The sequence below is a fragment of the Vipera ursinii genome (genome assembly GCF_947247035.1).
Source record: "Vipera ursinii genome assembly, chromosome: 3".
Lineage (NCBI taxonomy): Eukaryota > Metazoa > Chordata > Lepidosauria > Squamata > Viperidae > Vipera > Vipera ursinii.
The window spans coordinates 33,800,931-33,821,488 of NC_139516.1; the positions used below are offsets into that span (position 1 = coordinate 33,800,931).

The following is a 20,558-nucleotide window of genomic DNA, read 5'->3' on the forward strand; positions in this document are numbered from 1 at the left end:
AAGGAAACTAAGAAAATAGTTGGGTTACCATACATAACACAAATAATTGCTGCCTGCAATTAGTGCAGGTTCGCATCCCACCAGGCTCAAGGTTGACTCAGCCTTCCATCCTTCCGAGGTAGGTAAAATGAGGACCCAGATTGTTGGGGGCAATTAAGCTGACTTTGTAATAATGCCGCTTGGGGGTGTGTGTGAAAGCCCTAATAAGCAGGCATATACATAGAATGAAGGCTACTGCTAAGCTTGTAAAGCCGCCCTGAGTCTTCGGAGAAGGGCGGGATATAAATGGAATAAAAATAAATAAAATAAAAAATAATACTGTGGTTGTACAATTTTATTTCCAAATATGAGCTATTATATAGCTCATTATATTATTTAACAATTCTGATGAATATTTGAGATATGGTTTGTTAGAGATGTAGTTTAATAAGGGTAACTTAACTCTATAACAGGTAATTTGTATATTGGATTAGTATAAATACTATTTTCATATGAATTGGTTTTACTATTTATCTTCATGTATCAGTGGTAATCTTCTCTAGTAGTAACTTTAATTAAATTAACAAGAAATAAAAATATAAGCAGTGTCATACTGAATTGGATCCCTGGCTCATCTAGTCATATTGGCCAGCCAACTGCATAAAGAAGACAGTAGTTACCCAGAAGGCCATCAAACTGCTATCAAGACTAATATCCATTGACCCCATAACTTCCCTGAATTAGTCCAACTCTTTTCTGAAACCAGCCAAGTTGGTAGCCACCATCAAATGCTTTAAGATTTAAAAGTATTTTGGCTTATCTGATCAATACTGGAATATAGCCAGAATATTTATGTATAGAAATTTGAAACAAAAATATTTATTGAAAGTAACTTCTTATTTAAAGAAACTAACGTATAATATTCTTTGTAATTATTCTCAATGGCACTCAAAGGAACCAGGGAAACACCAGTTATTATCTGGGGCAATAAGACAAGTACTGACTCTTGGTCAAACTTTACATGTTCTATATCTTATATACTGTATGTACATACGGTATCATATCCTGTGATTATTTTAGGAACAGTAAATATAACAAATATGCCATAGATTTGGTGGATTTTACCATATGGTGTGGATCATTATGATGATCATAAAGGTTCATTTCCATTTTCATCTTAAATCCCATTTTTCTGTTCTGATATGCATGCTTTCAAATCTAGCACATAACTAAGAGAACTAAGGGAAAGGGTAGACAATTCAGAATATAAGTCTTTAACTAAATGAGATCTATAGCATAGATTTATGTTTCTGTTACTCCTGCAGAGCGAATCAGTAAGTGGATATTACAACAGCCACTGCTTACAGAATTCACTATTTTATAGGAAAAACAAAGCAAAAAATAAATAAATCTTGATTTCATAGAAACTGACAGCATAGCCATTATCAAAATAGGTTGCAAACTGGCAGTTAATCAATGACCAACCTTATTTATAATTGCATTTTTTTGCTGACTGTTATGTAACAAAACCTGTATAATTATTTTGTTAAACAAATATCAGAGCTGAGTTTTATGGAATCTTGTATCACCAACATTATTATCATTATCCTCCAGCAGCATTTATACGATCTCCTATTGCCAATGCCCTTCTTCTATGGAAGAAAAGTTAGCTTCTGATGAATATGAAAAATGATAATAAATCAGGTGATTTTTACTTTCCTGTAATTTAAGCAAATAGTGCCTAGAAAACTAGCATTTATTCTGCCTTGCAAATAGCTTATTTATTAATGTCTCAGAATCACTCATAACGATCAACAAGATGGCAGCTACTCTAATTCTAGATTTTTCATTTCTAACTTGATTATAAGGTGCATATAGTACTAGTTTGTTTTCATTATGGATTAAATATTCTGATACTGTCAGCTGTAGAAACTGCTTTCTTACCAATGTTCAGCACCAGTGTTTTTGGCTTGCTCTGCTTCCTGCAAGTGTCTTGTAGCTGCAGCAGCCAAAGCTGTTGCACTTTCATTCTGGAAATCAGCTGCCACCGCCTATACAGAAGTATGACAATAGCTCACATTTTCTAGAAAAGGTAAAGGGAACCTTCATATCACTATTCTTTGTTGATAATGAAGTTAGCAGTTATAGCGAATAGCTTCAAAACAATCTAGTTAAGAAAAAATACCAACAAAATTGTCCTTTTCCTAGCATTTTGAAATATTTTAGATATTCACATGAAATACAGTGATGCCAAGAATGGGAATAGAATGGAGCTCAACATATCAAACAGCAGAAGAGTTTGAAAGCAATCTAATACTATTCATGTGTATCTTATTTTCAAAACAGTGAGGAACACATTTAAAAAAAGAATAAATGCTAAATAAACATAGTTCTATTATTAAGCGGGCTTTCTGTCCTTCATAACATTTATGTCTTTTAAACTATCTATTAATTGCTTCATTCTACTTTCAACTTAAAACATGAGAGCAGAGTAGCTCTTATAAAACAGCATACAAGTCACACATTCTCAGGCAGCAAGCATTAAGAGTCAAGTGACATACAATATATTACTTATTAAAAACATCTCCCATTTGCCACTATTGTGTAGATCAAAAAAACCCCTATAGTTCTCCACTTATGACTGGTTCCAACTTCTTATCAGCACAGGCCATCATTGTCATTGGTCAAATGACATATTTGAAACATATTTCAACATCTGAAGAACCATAAATTCCCCACTCTTGGTTTATATTTTTCAAAACATTGTAAATTCTCTCTTACCAGCAGCAAATCCTGTGCAGCAATTCTAACTGTATAGGAAAATGTATCATCATCTTCATCCTCAACAAATTGTTGCGGATTAGCAGTCCAGACTTTTATCTGGAAAGCAATCATAGCAGTTCAATAATTTATAAATACCTTTGCTTACGCAAGATTACACATAATTAAACTACCACATATAGGTAGTCCTCAGTTAATGACCATTAATAATCATTCAAAGTTACAGCAGTGCTGAATGAATGGTAGTTACATGGGGTTCCTGAAGTTACAGTTATTGCAATGCCCTATGGTCATGAAATCAAAATATGGGCAGTTCACAGCTCACCCCCATGGCTTTGATCAGGGTATGTCTCTGCTTGACAACCAGGTGTGATTCGGTTAATGATGGCAACAGGGACTGCCAGGATTGCTGTTGCTAAGCAACAGTGAAATGATGCTGCACTGCTTAATGATGGAAATTCAATTGTTAACCAAAGAGTACTTATATTAGAAGGATTCAGTTTTATCCCTTAATCATATCAATGAAAAAATATTTTATGAACTACAACAAATATGAAGTATTACCTTTCAGAAAAGACGCATGATGAAAGAATATAGTCTATCAATCTTTTCCTAGCCTACCAAATGGATGCAACTTCCACACTTCCTAATCAGCATGAACGGTGGGTTTGGTACCATCTAATTCTGAAGATTATAATCATAACAGACCCCAAGAACTTCAGTTGAAAAAGGAAGGTATAACAAAATAGTTCCCTGGCTGAAACATTAATCTCACCCAATGTCAGCCAATATGGAAAAAGCTGCTACCAACTGTTAGACGAAATGTTTGTCAGAACAATATTTGTACCTTCCAGGCACTTCACTGATTTAATTTTTAAAAATTATTTTTGGTCATAGATTATATAATTTGATATCCTTGTAATAACACCAAATGGAGTCCAGAGTTATAACATAAAACTACAATAGCGATAGTTTTATTAAACATTTTTGTAAGTATTCCACTTGTGATTGTTATTATTTGTATTATTTGTTGTTCCTCTAATTTATAGATTGTATGGTTTATTGCATTCTGGAATACCAAACTGAAAAAAATGAATCAGTGATTTTAGGTTTTCACAACTAGATTGACTTTGTAGTTATAGAAATGGCTTGAAATCATTTAGAAATGTAAAGCAAAAGGTTGCAATTGTAACTTTTTTTGCAGTGAAAAGTCAGAAAACATACTTTTTTTCTTTCTTCCTTTCTCCAATTCTTTTTTTAAATTTTCTTAGCTTAGTTTCTATTTGTATTTTATCTTACCTATTGCTCTTGGAGAGGATGTCAGAAGGAAATGGATCTGGTAGATAGGTGGGTGTACTCACAGCCCCAGGGAACCTATTCACTTCAAAACCTATAGGCTCAAACTCCTCCCAGAACAACCAAGCTACACCATGCCCCAATCATCTCAACAACAATAAAAACAAGTTGGAAGGGACCTCTGAGGTCATCTAGTCCAACCCCCTGCTCAGGCAGGAGACTTTATACCATTTCAGACAAATGGCTGTCCAGTCTCTTCTTAAAAACTTTCAGTGTTGGAGCATTCACAACTTCTGGAGGCAGGTTGTTCCACTGATTGTTTTAACTGTCAGGAAGTTTCTCCTTAGTTCTAGGTTGCTTCTCTCTTTGGTTAGTTTCCATCCGTTGCTTCTTGTCCTACCTTCAGGCGCTTTGGAGAATAGCTTGACTTCTTCTTCTTTGTGGCAACCCCTAAGATATTGGAACATTGCTATCATGTCACCCCTCACCCTTCTCTAGACATACCAATTTCCAGCAACCGTTCCTTATATGTTTTAGCCTCCAGTCCCCTAATCATCTTTGTTGCTCTTCTCTATACTTTTTCTAGTCTCAACATTTTTTTTTACATCGTGGTGACCAAAACTGGATGCAGTATTCCAAGTGTGGCGTTACCAAGACATTGTAAAGTGCTAAACGCTTCACGTGATCTTGATTCTATCCTCTGTTAATGCAGCCTAGCACTGTGTTGGCTTTTTTGGCAGCTGCAACACACTGCTGGCTCATATTTAAGTAACTGTCCACTAGGACTCCAAGATCCCTCTCACAAGTTACTACTATTGAGCAAGATACCACCTATACTTTACCTGTGTATTTGGTTTTTCTTCCTAAATGTAGAATCTTACTTTTTTCACCATTGAATTTCATTTTGTTAGATAGCGCCCAATGTTCAATGATCTGTCAAGATCCTTCTGTATCTTAAGCCTATCTTCTGGAGTGTTGGCTACTCCTGCCAGCTTGGTGTCATCTGCAAATCTGATGAGTTCCCCATCTATCCCCTCATCCAAATCATTGATGAAGATATTGAAGAGCACTGGGCCCAGAACAGAGCTCTGGAACACTCTACTATTTCTTTAAGAACTTGTCACAGTTTGTTATGATCCACACAATCAAAGGCTTTAGCATAGTCAATGAAGCAGAAGTAGATGTTTTTCTGGAACTCTCTAGCTTTCTCCATGATCCAGCGTATGTTGGCAATTTGATCTCTAGTTCTTCTGCCTCTTCGAAATCCTGCCTGTACTTCTGGTAGTTCTCGATCCACATACTGCTGGAGTCTAGCTTGTAGGATTTTAAGCATAACTTTACTAGCATGAGAAATGAGTGCAATGGTGTGATAGTTTGAACATTCTTTGGCACTGCCTTTCTTTGGAATTGGAATGTAAACTGATCTTTTCCAATCCTGTGGCCAATGTTGTTTTCCAAATTTGCTGGCAAATTAAGTGTAGCACTTTTATTGCATCATCTTTCAAGATTTTGAATAGCTCAGCTGGAATACTGTCACCTCCACTAGCTTTGTTGTTGCTCAGCTTTTCTAAGGCCCACTTCACTTCACATTCTAGGATGTCTGGCTCAAGGTCAGTGACCACCTCATTGTGATTATCAGGGACGTTAAGTTCATTCTTGTATAGTTCTTCTGTGTAATTTTGCCACCTCTTCTTAATCTCTTCTGCCTCTGTTAGGTCCCTGCCATTTTGGTCCTTTATCATGCCCATTTTTGCATTAAACGTTCCCTTCATCTCTCCAATTTTCTACAATATAAAATATGAAAAATGTGCTTACCTGTTCTTCTGTTATCTGCATATAGAGAATGATGTAATATATCAATTCAGGCAATGCTTTCTTCACTGTGCTTTTAAACTTGTGGTTTTCTAATAGAGCATGAACAAACTCGAATATGCTGAAAACTAGGTTTTCAAAGCCCAAAACTTCACCTAAATTTTAAAAATTATATGAAAAAATTAAAGATCTTTCAACATTACTTCAGTATCTGACAATTATATTTTACATAATTCAAATTTGATACTATTGTCAATAGCTTAACTAATTTTTCATTAGTTTTACTCACATTTAAAATATTAAAAATATCCCAAAATATATGTAAGAAGAAAAATTATTAAAGCAATCTAAATTTGTTACATCAGAAACCATTTAACATTAAAAATATCTATAGCCAATTTATTCTCTGTATGACCACTCAAAGCATCGATTAAAGTCTGATATTCTTTCTTTACAAGGAGTATATTTTAAAATATTCATTTTCATTACATCTCTAATAGTTTTCCTACCATCAGAATCCACTGGATCTTCCACTTCTTCTGTATAATTTACTTCTGTTCTCACATAGGTAATTAAGTAAATTAAGGAAAATAAATATAGCTACCATACCATTAGATTGCAATGCAATTATTTCATCTGTTATGAAAGAGAACCAGATAGTGAACAATTCAAAGACTTTCATTTATTAAAAAAGGTTCAATAAAAAGAATATCAACTGAACTAACAGGAAAAAAATTGCCCTCTCCTAAGTATTTATTTTTATCAGCAAATCATTCTGAAACATTATATATTATAAATGAGACTATCAACATTAGAAAATGTGCAAAATATTCTATGTACAAACCATTATTAAAAAGATCTAAATATATCAATAGTGCAATAGAGTCTAAAAGTAGTAATATCAACCTAATCATATTTTACTTTCCAGCAAAAATATACCATGTATTCATTTAAGCTATCAAAAAATATCAGCCTTCAGCTTCAACTCAACCCTCTCAACCTTCTCCTTGATTACATCCTTCAGTCTCATCAGTTACAGCAGAAGAGGTATGTTTCAGGTTCTTTCCATTATGAAATATTACCTGATGAGACCCAGGCTATGAAATTTGGTATCTATCAACTTTTATAGATATTATCAACTACTAGTAACTATCAACATGGAAGGCTAACAGCAGCCTTCCATGAAAAGCAGCATTCACTAAGTCACAAGGGATATAATAATAATCATAATCATCATAATAAAGTTGGAAGGGACCTTGGAGGTCATCTAGTCCAACCCCCTGCTCAGGTAGGAAATCCCATACCATTTCAAACAAATGGTTGTCCAGTCCAGTCCAATTGTCCAGCCTCTTCTAGAGGCAGGTTGTTCCACTGATTAATTGTTCTAACTGTCAGTTTGCTTCTCTCTTTGGTTAATTTCCATCCATTGCTTCTTGTCTTGTCTTCAGATATTTGGAGAATAGCTTGACTACCTCTTCTTTTGTGGCAACCCCTGAGATATTGGAACACTGCTATCATGTCACTCCTAGTCCTTCTCTTCATTAAACTAGACATACCCAATTTATAATCTCTAAACTATATTGCTGAAATATTTTTTTGTAAATCAGTATCTCTCAACTTTTCTCTCCTCCCCACTTCTAATTTCTTTTTAAAGAAATTCGTGCTTATTGCAAACCAAAGCAAAAAGGGTATAAGGCTGCACTTTCTGTAAGTGTATTCCAAACAATAGGAAGAATCTGTTGCATAGAAGAAATCATGTGTCTTGGGTAGTTTTTTACTAAAGCTGTCACTGCCTGGAAGAAGAAAAACAGTGTTAGAATGAATAACATGCTTCCATATATAATATTACCATTTTTCTTTAAGCACCACTCTGCCACTGTATTTATATTTCTTCTTTTCCAGAAAAGTCCTCTGCCATATAGTAGCCATTGGATGTATGCAAAACTAAGCACACTTCAGGAATGATCACAGCAACTTTTTTTGAATTTGAAAACCAACCAAGAGTGTTACAAATTCAAAGTATTTTGCACATTACTAATAAATAACCTCTGTTAAATAAATGAATATTGATACACATATTCATAGGCATGCTATATTACAAGTAGTAAGTGACCACATTGGGGTGAAGGCAAATGATGACTACCTTAAGTTACTTATTTACATCAGATATAAGGATGCAAGTGCATAAGGTCAGGATTTGTATCATGATGTTACCATGTACTTGTCATTTTGATCTAATATAGTTTGCTGTGCATGCTCTGAGCACAACTAAGTTGTTAGGTTTATTAATTCTTGAGAACCTTACTGAAGAGTCTCCATAAAAGCTCTAACAATTTTATGCATTAACAATTCTCAATACACAAGGGGACTTTTAGAATATAGAATCATCTAGATTGACATGATATGTTCTTATGCTTTTATGTTTATTGTACAATAAATAGTCTAGACCAGAAGTCCCCAACCTTGGCTACTTTATGACTTGTGGACTTCAACTCCCAGAATTCCTCAATCAGCCTGAGCACAGGGTTGGACTAGAGCATGGCTGGCTGAGGAATTCTGGGAGTTGAAGTCCACAAGTCATAAAATGGCCAAGGTTGGGGACCCGTGGTCTAGACTGTATGCCCAGATTTATTTAATTCATTTGCCAGTAATATTATTTTATGATAAGATATTCATGTTTCATCCCAAAAGAAACATTTTCATGCTACAGAACGTTTTCCTCTAATTTTTCTTATAGTGATTTTTTTTGTTTCAAATCAATGGTATCTCTGTGTTATTAATTCCTATTATTCTTTGTTCATATATTATATAAAACCCAATGTTGCTGTTACATCTGAAATTACACTGACAAGAATATGCAAAATCCTCATTTATGTTGCTCATGGCAACCTCAAACTCATATACAATCAGATATTGTACTTGCCTTTAAAACTTCCATTTTAAGTCCACTATCTGATGTAGGGCCATCGGGCATTTGCAAGGCCTGAACAAAGGCTTCAGTAAACTGCTGCACCACAGGGAAAATCAGAACTTTGGCTGCTCCCTTTCAAAAAAAAAAAGTATAATTAGTTTAAAAATGAAAAAGGGAAGATTCAATATTTATTAATTCCATTTTTATATCTCTACTATAGGAAAATATAATTGAATATAATTATTATGATTTTCAAAGTCACACATTATCCCATAAGTTTCCCTTACTTGACATTCAAGTATCTTACATAAACTCAAAGCCTCCAACTAATAACTATTAGGGACTAAAAAAGATTTTGGAAAGTCGCTCTGTGAAATCAGAATTATGCTGATAAAATATTAAGAAACCAGGAGAAATGGTTCTTGCAAAGGCCTTACATCTACATAAACTGGATGCTCTCATTATTCAACAAATGCTACTAAACAAAAATAATTCCCAGAGCACAAAAATCTTATCAGTCCAAAGAAAAACATACATGTTTAAAATAAAGAACACTGACTCAAATAGCTTTTAATTAAACCTTTACTGAACTTGGTTTTTTAGAAGAAACTGAGTACTCGAAATCTCTAGATAATAAGATGAGATTGTAGATACCTTGAGGGACCTCTTGTCTCTAATCGTATATGCTCGTGCTCTGTAATTCCAGCAGAGGGGGTGCCCTCTATGTCCTCTCTATTAAACATGTAATCTTATGGGACAGATAAAGTGTGTCTTTTCTGTTGTGGTCCCCCTCTGGAACAGTATTCCCCCAGAGATAAGGACTACACTCTCTCTCCTAAAGTTCCAGAAAGCTTTGAAAACATGAGTTTGGTTCCAAGCCTGGAGCTGGTGTATTATGGTTCGTTTAGGGCCCATTTTTGTTGTCTACAATATTATTCAGTCTGGGTTATCTCTTGGCTTTTTATTTTATTTTATTTTGTGTTTTTTCTAGCTTTGTACTCTATCCAGATTCTATCAGAATCAGGTGGCTAACGAATTAAATAAATACAAGAATTTCAAATATAGAATTTGAAGGCTACTGCTAAGTTTGTAAAGCCGCCCTGAGTCTTCGGAGAAGGGCGGGATATAAATGTAATAAAAATAAATAAAATAAAATAAATAAATAGAGTTCAGATCACTTACTTAAACCACGCCAAAATACCTGGCAACTGTATTCAAGTAAATCTGGCAATAGTAATCCCAGACTTTTAATCTCAAGTTTACATTAGTGTAATGATTTGTTTGGAATTTTATATTGTTGTTTTATGTTGTTTTACATTGTGCATCAGTTTATACATTTGTAAACAGTTTAATAAATAGGTTTCAGAATGAAAACCCAGAATATAGTTGCCTATCTTAGAAATTACAACTGAGAAGTTTGTTTTATATGTATATTTAGTTATGTCCCGCTTTTATTATTGTTATAGTTTATATATTTTATATTTTATTATTTTTATAAATTAACTCAAGGCAGTGTACAGGCACAACCTCCTCCTATTTTCCCCACAACAGCAATCCTGTGAGATGAGCTGGGCTGAAAGAGTGACTGCCCAATGATTGGCTTTCATATCTAAGGTGAGACTAGAACTCACAGTCTCCTGACTTGTAACCTGGTTCCTTAACCACTAGACTAAACTTAATGGTAAATTAAAAGAAACACCACTTAACATCAATAAAAACTGCTAGTACCTAAGCTTAAGTTTTCTTTGGTTGAATGTTTCATAAATATATTTTGCCAAAGCTGATTTATACAAAACAGAGGAATCTGAGTGACTTAGTGATTAAGATATAAATATTTTTCAATCATAACACTTACAGGCACTCTTGATCATGTTACCAGTTTTTATGGTATCACAATGTTACATATAAGGAAATTAATAATTTACCTTTTCCAACTCTTCCATATTGCAAATCATCTGTGCACAAGTGGTGAAGATTTCTACAGCACGTGATCTTGTACGTATACCATACACCTAAGAATAAAAAAGTAACAAGTGAAAAAAAAGTGAAAAAGCCTGGGTATTCATAGGAATTGTGTTCCCAATATTTACTGTTACTTAATATTCCCTTTTACAACCATGTAATCCCTTAAATACCTATCAGAATGTTTTCTAACAAAAACAGTTGCTTTAAAAAAAAATTCTGTTCAGAACCTAATTTTGTTAGAATTATTTAAATATAACTTTTTATTTTCATAAAAACCACCAAATGATATAACACCCTCAGTTGAAAAGATTTGATTTATTAAGTTAATCAGAGATGTTAAATTATTTCAGAATTGGTATCCTGATTTTACAAAAAAGAAAACGTTTGTGGCTTTCTGTGGCAAATTAGTCTTATGCATCATATAACATATATATGTTATCCTATAACTTAAAATCTTCTTCTATCATTCTAGGATGACAGAAAATACATTTTATTGCACTTTTGGTTCCTGCAACTTTTTCCCACACAAAAGAAAGGGATCTACTAAATGATTTGTGACAAAGGCAGGTGGATTCTACTGTGTGCTTTAAAGTTCTGAGAGATTTTCTCTCAAAACCTTAATCAGGATATCCATGAAAATTCCTCATGTGAATGAGCATTCAAGAAAATCCTCCTAACTGTAATTAGTAGAGTCTCCATGGATAGTGATGCTCTCTAATCACCATTTATACATAGAGAAGAATAAGAAAGTGAAATACAAGCAGTCCTCAACTTACAACAGTTCATTTAGTGACCATTTAAAGTGACTTATGACCATTTTTCACATTTATGACCACCAAAGCATCTCCACAGCCACATGATCAAAATTCAGGTCCTTGGCAACTGACTCATATTTATGAGGGTTGCAGTGTTCCAAGGTCATGTGATCCCCTTTTGCGACCTTCTGATAAGCAAAGTTAATGGGGAATCCATGTTCACTTAACATCTGTATTACTAACGTAACCGCAGTGATTCACTTAACAAACGGGGCAAGACAGGTCATAACATGGGGCAAAACTCACTCAATAAATGTTTTGCTTAGCAACAGAAATTTTGGATTTAACTGTGGTCACAAGCTGAGGACTACCTGTATCCCAAGCATATTTACCCAAGATCAAGAATAACTGAACTCACTGGATTTGATCATAGTCTACGGCTATGCACATATAGATTTCCTACTGCTTGGACCTTAGCACAGAAGCCTCTATCAACCCATTTTGTTGTTGGAAACAGAAGGAAAAATTGTTTCAGTAATCCACGCATTTCTTCTTTTTTACAGTATAAGTTGGATTAAACTGTATCATCCTCAGAACAGTATCAACAAATGTTTGTTGGGATGGTTAGTGAAGTCTGGTCAATAATGTGTACCCACAGCCCTTTTCCTTTCATGCTTACTGGAGATATTCTGTTTTTGGATCTGAATAGGACAAGAAGAACTCTCAAAGGACGTATCACTAAAAATACAGTAAATGTAGACATGTTAACATTTTATGTTATTCCTATGACATAGAAGAAAACAATTTTCATCCATACCTCAGCCATTGTAAAAATCTTGTACATCTCTGGAAGAATAACTGGAGCAACAAGGGGCATCTGTGTGTCTGTTACCTCTCGAGTGAACTCTACAAGATATTATACATATACACATAACATAGCTAAATTATGGTTTCCCTGACATATTTTCAAGGAATACACCCTATTTCTATGCTGTTTATCCATTTTAATAGTTATGCTGTTTATCCATTTTAATATTTATGCCCAAATGGGCAAAGAGAAGAATAAAACTTTCCTTTGTAATTACCTGTAATCTAGCTCTTCTAAATAACAAATTTACTGTATTTCTAGCCTCCATTATTTGAAATTATAGATGGGGGCTTGTATGGTTCAAATCTATCTTCATACATGTATGCATTTTTTGCACAATGAAAATCATATAGCCAAGCTAAAGAGTTCTAACTGAACTGATTCATTATCTGCCTCATGAGAACCAGACATATATCCATAATTTATTATTATGTATTGAATCTCTTACATAAAGGAGCGGTGAAACTATTCTCTTATAGCCATCAGCTTCCTGGTTAACGTAAAACAGATTTACATAGACTATTATATTTGATATGAACATTCTCAGGTACTAAGAACTGCAGTCTATGAACCACTATCATCAGTAGTTGTCATTCATCCTGGATTCTTAGATACAATTTTTAACATGTATAATTTCTATTAATATAATCTGAGACATTGTTTTAAAAAATCATTTTTGAACAGACATATCATGGGTTAGCTATCTCTAACATACAAGCCTCATACAGCCCATTAACACATTGATAAAATCTAGTTAAATTTCAAAGGCAAATGGGTTTTTTTTGTTTCTTCCTTCCTAAATGAAGGAAAAATAGGAGGCTTTTCATGCCCACCTAACCTATACAACTTGTTCCAAATCACTATTTTTAAGAGTTTAAGGATGGGAATATGATCAGGAAACCTCTGAAAGTAAAACTGCTTCCATCCCCATCCTTAACACATAAACACATATACACACACAAATTGCATTCCATACCACTTCCAACCTTTTAAATCTGAAAAGGAAATGAAATACAGTATTTTGGCCAAATTGTGTTCTAATCATTTGAATGTTTCCCATCCCTGACATACAAATGACACAACGTGATCCAACAGAGGCAGATTTTCTAGAGTTCTAGTGCCATTTTCCTTTTGTTTCAATTGTAGAAATAAAGATCATGTCACACTGGATATCTAATGCCAGATTAATTAGTGACCGTCTATTAAGGAAAATATTATTTCCTAATGATTTAATGCAATGACATATTTTGTTGATAATTATATACCCCAATACTGCACAACTTTCATAAAAGGCTAGAGTGTCAAAAATCTTTGTTTATATTAAAAACACTGTACTGTGTACTTTTACTACAACTACATCAAAATAGGAAGTATTTTCTATCTTAAAAATCAAAGCAAAAAGCCAAGCCAAGGTAGTAGAATTATCCAGCTAATAGCATATAAGACACAAATACCTGTAAGCACCCGCATAGCTCCATGTACTGCATTTAGATCCCCACTGACCAGCATTTCCATCAAGAGATTAAAAAGTTCAGGCCAAGCTTCAGGCCAGTCCCAATGTGCTATTGCTGAAACTGCATAAGCAACGCTTGAACGAACTTTGCTAATTGATTCCCTCAATCCACTGGGGAGCAGTTCCCTAATGGCAGCTTTTGCCTGTGGAGGAAAAAAGAGATGAACTTAGAAACAATGTCTGCCCAGAACAGACATTGCCATCTCATTACTAATCAAAGATTATTAAATACCTGGAAAAAGGTGTCCTAAGGAAACATTGCTCTCTGATTTTAAATGGCCTTTAAACTGCATAAAAAGGAAATACAGTTTTCTTTCTTCTTCTGCACTTGGGAATTGTATAATAAAATTTTTAAAAACAGGCATTACCCTTTCTGTAGTTTCAGGAGGTCTAAACTTGTCTGATTGAGAACACCAGTGAGTTTCCACGTATTGTTTCAAAATCACAGATGCTAGCTATGAATAAAAAAATAGAATAAAGATTCCCAGATTTATTATTTCATACGATCTTTCATTTCTTCAAAAATTCAAAGAACAGACATGACTGGTTTTAGTTACATAGGAATGCAGCTTTTTAGGCTCTAAAGTAAATATTAGTCATTATTTAACAAATTATACCTGCCCAGGAGACTGCATTACATTATATCATGAAACAAGATATAACTTGAAGCTGACAGAGACAAGAAACCTTTTACAAACACATACAAAGATTTATTTAATGCTAATATAAAATTATTTTTAAAAATTCTTTATTACATAGTTAAATGAAAGAATATTCCTATGCTTGAACTTTATTGATAACAATTGTCTATTGTCTCATATCTGTATTTTAATATGACTGACTTGACATTAAGATTTTTTATTATAACGAAATGTAGCCCTATACTTAAGGGGCTAGCTAGCCTATTTAATTTTACCTTAACCATTTAAATGTGAGCTAATGTATTCACTCTGGTCTGCCAATTCTAATTCAAGAAAGTCTTAAGTATGACACATAACTGTGAGTTAAACTAAGTCTAAACAGAGCTTTCTGGAAACTGACTCCTGAGCAATGCCAGCATATTTTGGGTCAGGCTATTTGTGGGATTGGCTATTGCTGCAGCTGCCAAAAAAGCCAACACAGTGCTAGGCTGCATTAACAGAGGGATAGAATCAAGATCAAGTGAAGTACTAATACCACTTTACAATGCCTTGGTAAGGCCACACCTGGAATACTGCATCCAGTTTTGGTCACCACGATGTAAAAAAGATGTCGAGACTCTAGAAAGGGTACAGAGAAGAGCAACAAAGAAGATTGGGGGACTGGAGGCTAAAACATATAGGGAATGGTTGCTGGAATTGGGTATGTGTAGTTTAACAAAGAGAAGGGTGAGGGGTGACATGATAGCAGTGTTTCAATATCACAGGGGCTGCCACAAAGAAGAGGGAGTCAAGCTATTCTCCAAAGCACCTGAAAGCAGGACAAGAAGCAATGGATGGAAACTAGTCAAGGAGAGAAGCAACCTAGAACTAAGGAGAAACTACCTGACAGTTAGAACAATTAACCAATGGAACAACCTGCCTCCAGAAGTGGTGAATGCTCCAACACTGGAAGTTTTTAAGAAGAGACTGGACAGCCATTTGGCTGAAATGGTATAGGGTTTCCTGTCTGAGCAGGGGGTTGGACTAGATGACCTCCAAGGTCCCTTCCTTTCTTCTTCTTCTTCTTCTTCTTCTTCTTCTTCTTCTTCTTCTTATTCTTATTATTATTATTATTATTATTATTATTATTATTATTATTATTATTATCTCCCATTATTTCTGCTCACCCCACCAGATTTAGTAGGGGAGGCTCCAGGTCTTTTCCATCAACAGTGCCAATATGTTGGACTTAGGAGTTGTGCCTTCCTTGTGACAGCATTTGCCTTGTGGAACCTCCAGAAATCCAGATGGCCCTGTTAACCTTCCATAAAGCATTTGACCCAGGAGATTAGGTAAACTCTACTGGCAGGACTCTTTGTGTGAGTTATTTTTCTTTTATCTTTGGCATTGCCATCTAGAGGGTTAACTGTTGCTTTAAACTTACATGCTACCCGAATCACGTGAGATGAGTGGCCATATTAATCAGCTGATAGATAGATGTTGGGCTAGAGCATTTATCTGGTTTCATTTTATACAAGCTTTATTTTTATTTTATTAAAAAATATTTTCCAAATTAAAACAGATTTGTACTAGTTTGGACAGTGAAATTGCCTTGCTTGCCCAGACTGAACCTATAGTGCAAAGAAATCAACTCATTCTCTCCAGTTTTAGCTATTAGCATAATGCACTAATACACAGAAAATTGTTCAATATATAAATTGTTTAAATCTTTTGAACTGATTATTTGGAATGACTGACCTGACGAATAGCCAGTGCGCCTTGGGGATCTACAGTTAACTCTGCCAAATGAACACCAAATTCTGAAATGGAAAAAATAAAAATCGACACCCTAAGGACCAATAATAAAGCACCATCAACTCATGGGTCATGTAATGGTAAAGAAATTATAGTATAATGACTTTATTCACAACCCACTCTTTATTATTTATGCAATTCATTCCCTACAGTTTTTGTCTTGATTTTATGACTGTTCCCTATTGTTCGTATGACTTTTTTTCACCTCATAGACAATAAAGAAAGCTTACAGAAAACAGAATAGAAACAGTATCTATGAATTATTTAAGGAAAGTAATGCTTTCCCACGTGAGGAAATATTCTTCAATGCTGAACAAATCATGAAAGAAAAAATATCTTCAATGATATAACATCCACAGTCATTAACTAAAAAAAACCCTAAGCTATATAATCAATCCTTGAGATGAAACAGCAGCAGTAATGAATTTTCTTACCCAGTCTTTCCCAAATGGACATCCTACAATTGTATTGGACTACTGGTATTTTTAGTGCATATTAAGGCTCTATATTTAAAGCATATGCTTTTAGAAAAAAGGAAAAAATGGTACTTCATGGGTAAGTACATATATTCACTGAGAATGTAATTCTAAATATAGATTTCATTTATTTGGTGTTTACCCTGACTTTCAAGGGTAGATCTTTTATCAGTTTTTTAAAAAATAATATAGTAAAATTACAACCAAAGAACAAAAGCACATAATAAATAATTCCTCCAATTTTAAAATTGTATTGCTACATTCTTATTACATGAGTGCATAGAAAACAGAAAAACCATTAAAACAAATCAAAGTGGATTATTTCCTGGTTGAAAGTGTTTACAATAATCTGCTGAAATTCATGTTAAAATTATGAATATGTTATCAGTAATTATCCTATAGTTTTTAGATTTCAAGATAGCTAATGTGTAGCCATATAGGTCCTATCATAGGAACACATTCTTGACAAACTAGTAAAGCTCTAAAATCTATAATCAAATTGCTGTCCAATTGTGCTCATCTCCATTTCTTAGTCAAGGGAACCAGCACTGTTCAGACACTTCAATGGTCATGCGGCCAGCATGACTACTGTATGTAAAATCAACTATAAATATCCAAAACAATTTTTGATTTTGATCTTATTTGCCAAGTATATTACAATTTTCACAACTATGTTATCATTTTTTATTCATAAAATCTCTGAAAGAATAATTCAGTTCTATAACTACTGTTCTTTAAAAAGAATTAGAAGGTGATAATAAGGATAACAACTGCATGCATGAATCACCAAACACACAAGTTTTGTTGAACAAATAATCTCAAGAATCATATTTTCAGGAATACTCACACTCAATAATGAAAAGCAAACCATATACTTAATTCTGATACATAGACTAATGTCTCCTTCTTTCCTCAAATAATTACTACTACTATGCTTAATTTATTCTATTGGTTTTAAATATACCAAGTAATGAGTAAGGTAAAAAACAACACAGCACTTTTTTTTTTACATCATGGAAAATTTTGTCACCATGGTCTGCATTTGTACAAGGTTAGTCAATCTTCACTTGGCTCCTTCAGGCTGAGTAAAACTGATTTATCTAGTGTGTGCCATCTGAAAGAAATGACTAGCAGTTCCCCATTTTTGTGAGGTTAAGAGGATAGTACATAGTGTTTCAATTGCAGCCAATGTGTCTGCACCCTACCCCACACAGGTAAGTGTCTCCTGTTATTTTTTCCAAGTGGTTGTGAAAACTGAACTCTTTTAGGGAGCATTTGGAGGATGATTAATTCCATCACTGGACTCCTATAATGGATATTCCCGTTTTTATCCCACAGTAAACCAATCTGTTAGATAATGCATGTCATGCATTCTGAAAAGTTCTTTACAACTGCTGGAGCAAGTTATCAATAATGTATTTATACTTGTATTTCTAGTTTTAATATAATACAAATGTAAATTTAGTGAGCGAATACAATATATTTAACATACAGCTCAAAAAAATAAATTACCTAGTTAGAAATAGCAGAACCATTTGATAGCTATTGTGAACATATAAATTAGATATACCAAAGTTTCTGTGGTTATGCTATGCCATTACATAAAAACACCATGCTGTACAATCAGATTGCTAATAAAAATGGAAACGTGACATGTCTTTAACAATGTGTACAGTATTATGGAAGGGACACTATGCAACTTCATTATTGTTCCATCTACCTCTATATGTGTTTGCACACACATCATGCTGCAATTTTAGGATTTTTTTGTGTTTCTTTAATTAGTTACAATAGTTTAGTCTGGGAATCGGAAGGCAAAAGTTTTTGCGACTAACAAATTTTATTAAGAGGCAAAGTTACATTAGCTAACTTTTTATATCTCATTTTATCAGATGCAAACGGGGTAGAATGTTCTAGGATATAAATTGGGATGAATTAACGGGAAGGCAGGCAGCTTGGTTATACAAATGCAGGTTGTATGAGAGATCTGGGGGTTAGTGTAACCTTAGCTCGTTTCTTTTGTGGCTTAGTGTGTCGTGCAAACCAGATCAACGTAAAATTATGATTCAAGATATTATGCAAATCCAGAAAAAGGGCTAATTCAGTTACCAAGTTAAGCATACTGTATAAATATCTAAGACAAATTTTTTTCAGGGGAAAAAAACCTGGAATAGGAACCTGCTATTTCCAAGATTGTGGGGAAAAGAAATGATTGGCTACCGGATCCTGAAATGAACCCGGAACCAAAAAAAAAAAAAAAAAAAAGGAGGCGAGTTCTCCCTCACTTCACTTTCCCTTTCAGGAATCACTCGCGCCCCGAACGGGGATCTCTCGCTCCACCCTCGCTTGAGGCAACAGCTTTTCTCCTCGCCGACGTAAGAAGGGGAGGTCAGCTACCACTGCAAAGACTCGAGGCTCAGAAGGCCAAAGCCCACAGCCGGACCCCGCGGCCTTCTGTACCGCGGCCTTCTGTCCTAGAGCCCAGACAGTAGATCCAGCTCCGGTATACTTACCCTCGGTTACCTCCAGCACCTTCACTTGCTCCTCAGCTGCAGCCCGGACGCCCTGTACCGGACAGAGGATCCCGTTCAGGGTCTCCACGAGGGCTTCTTTCAGTCCCTGAGCCACGGGTCCAGGCCCGCCGCCCGCCACTGCTCCCGACATCCCGCCGTATCCGCCAGGCTGCCCCGCGCTGGGCGGGAGGAAAGGCACGCAGGAAGCCCCGTGGAAGAGAGAGAGAGAGAGAGAGAGAGAGAGAGAGAAAGAAAGGGAAAGAGAGAGAAAGAGAGAATGTGGAAAGAAAAAGAGGCGGCACCGGAGGGTCGCGGGTGGTGCCGCCACGCGCCAAACGTGTCGGCAACGACGCGCTCTCCGAGAGCGACGCCTGCAAAAATCAGAGCCGGAAAGATTCCTGAAGAGCGCCCCTTGAGGCTCTTACATGCGCATTAAAAAGAGCTTAAAAATCGCCCGAGTTTTTTTTATTCTGCCTCGAAAACGGCTCTCCCCCAATTATTGCATGGTAATGTGCTAGCTCAGGGTTAGGCAACCTCGGCTCTTTTGTGACTCATGGACTTCAACTCCCAGAATTCCTGAGTCAGCTGACTCAGGAATTCTGGGAGTTGAAGTCCATGAGTCACAAAAGAGCCGAGGTTGCCTACCCCTGTGCTAGGTAGCTCAGGGGTCTTCAAACTTGGCCTTTATGACTTGTGAACTTCAACTCCCAGAATTCCTCAGCCAGCTGGCTGAGGAATTCTGGGAGTTGAAGTCCACAAGTCATAAAAGGGCCAAGTTTGAAGACCCCTGAGCTAGATCGCACTGCCGATCTTTCTTTTGACAATACATACAGAACGGGGATTGTCTGATGTCGTTGCTGACAGAGGCCAGCTAAAATCTCGTAAAGACGTCTTGCCAGACAGGAGGCTAAATTTATGCATCTTTACTCAGAAATACAGGTAGTCCTCTACTTAAAACGGCTCATTTAGTGCAGGGGTCTTCAAGCTTGGCACTTTTATGACTTGTGGACTTCAACTCCCAGAACTCCTCAGCCAGGCACTCTGTCTGAGGAATTCTGGGAGTTGAAGTTCACAAGTCATAAAAGGGCCAAGTTTGAAGATCCCTGATTTAGACTGTTCAAAGTTAGAAGAGCACTAAGAAAGTGACTTATGACCATTTTTCACACTTACAACCATTGTAATATCCATGTAGTCAATGTGATCAAAATTAAGACGTTTGGCAACTGTTTTTTATTTATGACAGTTGCAGTGTCA

General features: G+C 35.4%; 1 protein-coding gene across 1 annotated transcript in view; it reads right to left on the minus strand.

The window, feature by feature from the left end:
- The window catches only part of IPO9 (importin 9), a 36,053-nt gene extending 16,323 nt beyond the window's left edge, over positions 1 to 19,730 (minus strand). The window contains exons 1-12 of the mRNA XM_083359569.1: positions 19,305 to 19,730; positions 16,259 to 16,320; positions 14,249 to 14,335; positions 13,822 to 14,023; positions 12,317 to 12,405; positions 10,705 to 10,791; positions 8,788 to 8,911; positions 7,561 to 7,657; positions 6,378 to 6,436; positions 5,872 to 6,023; positions 2,761 to 2,859; positions 1,924 to 2,030 (exon numbers count right to left, since the gene is read on the minus strand). Coding sequence (XP_083215695.1) covers positions 1,924 to 2,030; positions 2,761 to 2,859; positions 5,872 to 6,023; positions 6,378 to 6,436; positions 7,561 to 7,657; positions 8,788 to 8,911; positions 10,705 to 10,791; positions 12,317 to 12,405; positions 13,822 to 14,023; positions 14,249 to 14,335; positions 16,259 to 16,320; positions 19,305 to 19,455 — 1,316 coding nt within the window. The 5' untranslated portion in view covers positions 19,456 to 19,730. The remainder of the gene's footprint in view (positions 1 to 1,923; positions 2,031 to 2,760; positions 2,860 to 5,871; positions 6,024 to 6,377; positions 6,437 to 7,560; positions 7,658 to 8,787; positions 8,912 to 10,704; positions 10,792 to 12,316; positions 12,406 to 13,821; positions 14,024 to 14,248; positions 14,336 to 16,258; positions 16,321 to 19,304) is intronic.
- Between the last annotated feature and the right edge of the window lie 828 nt (positions 19,731 to 20,558).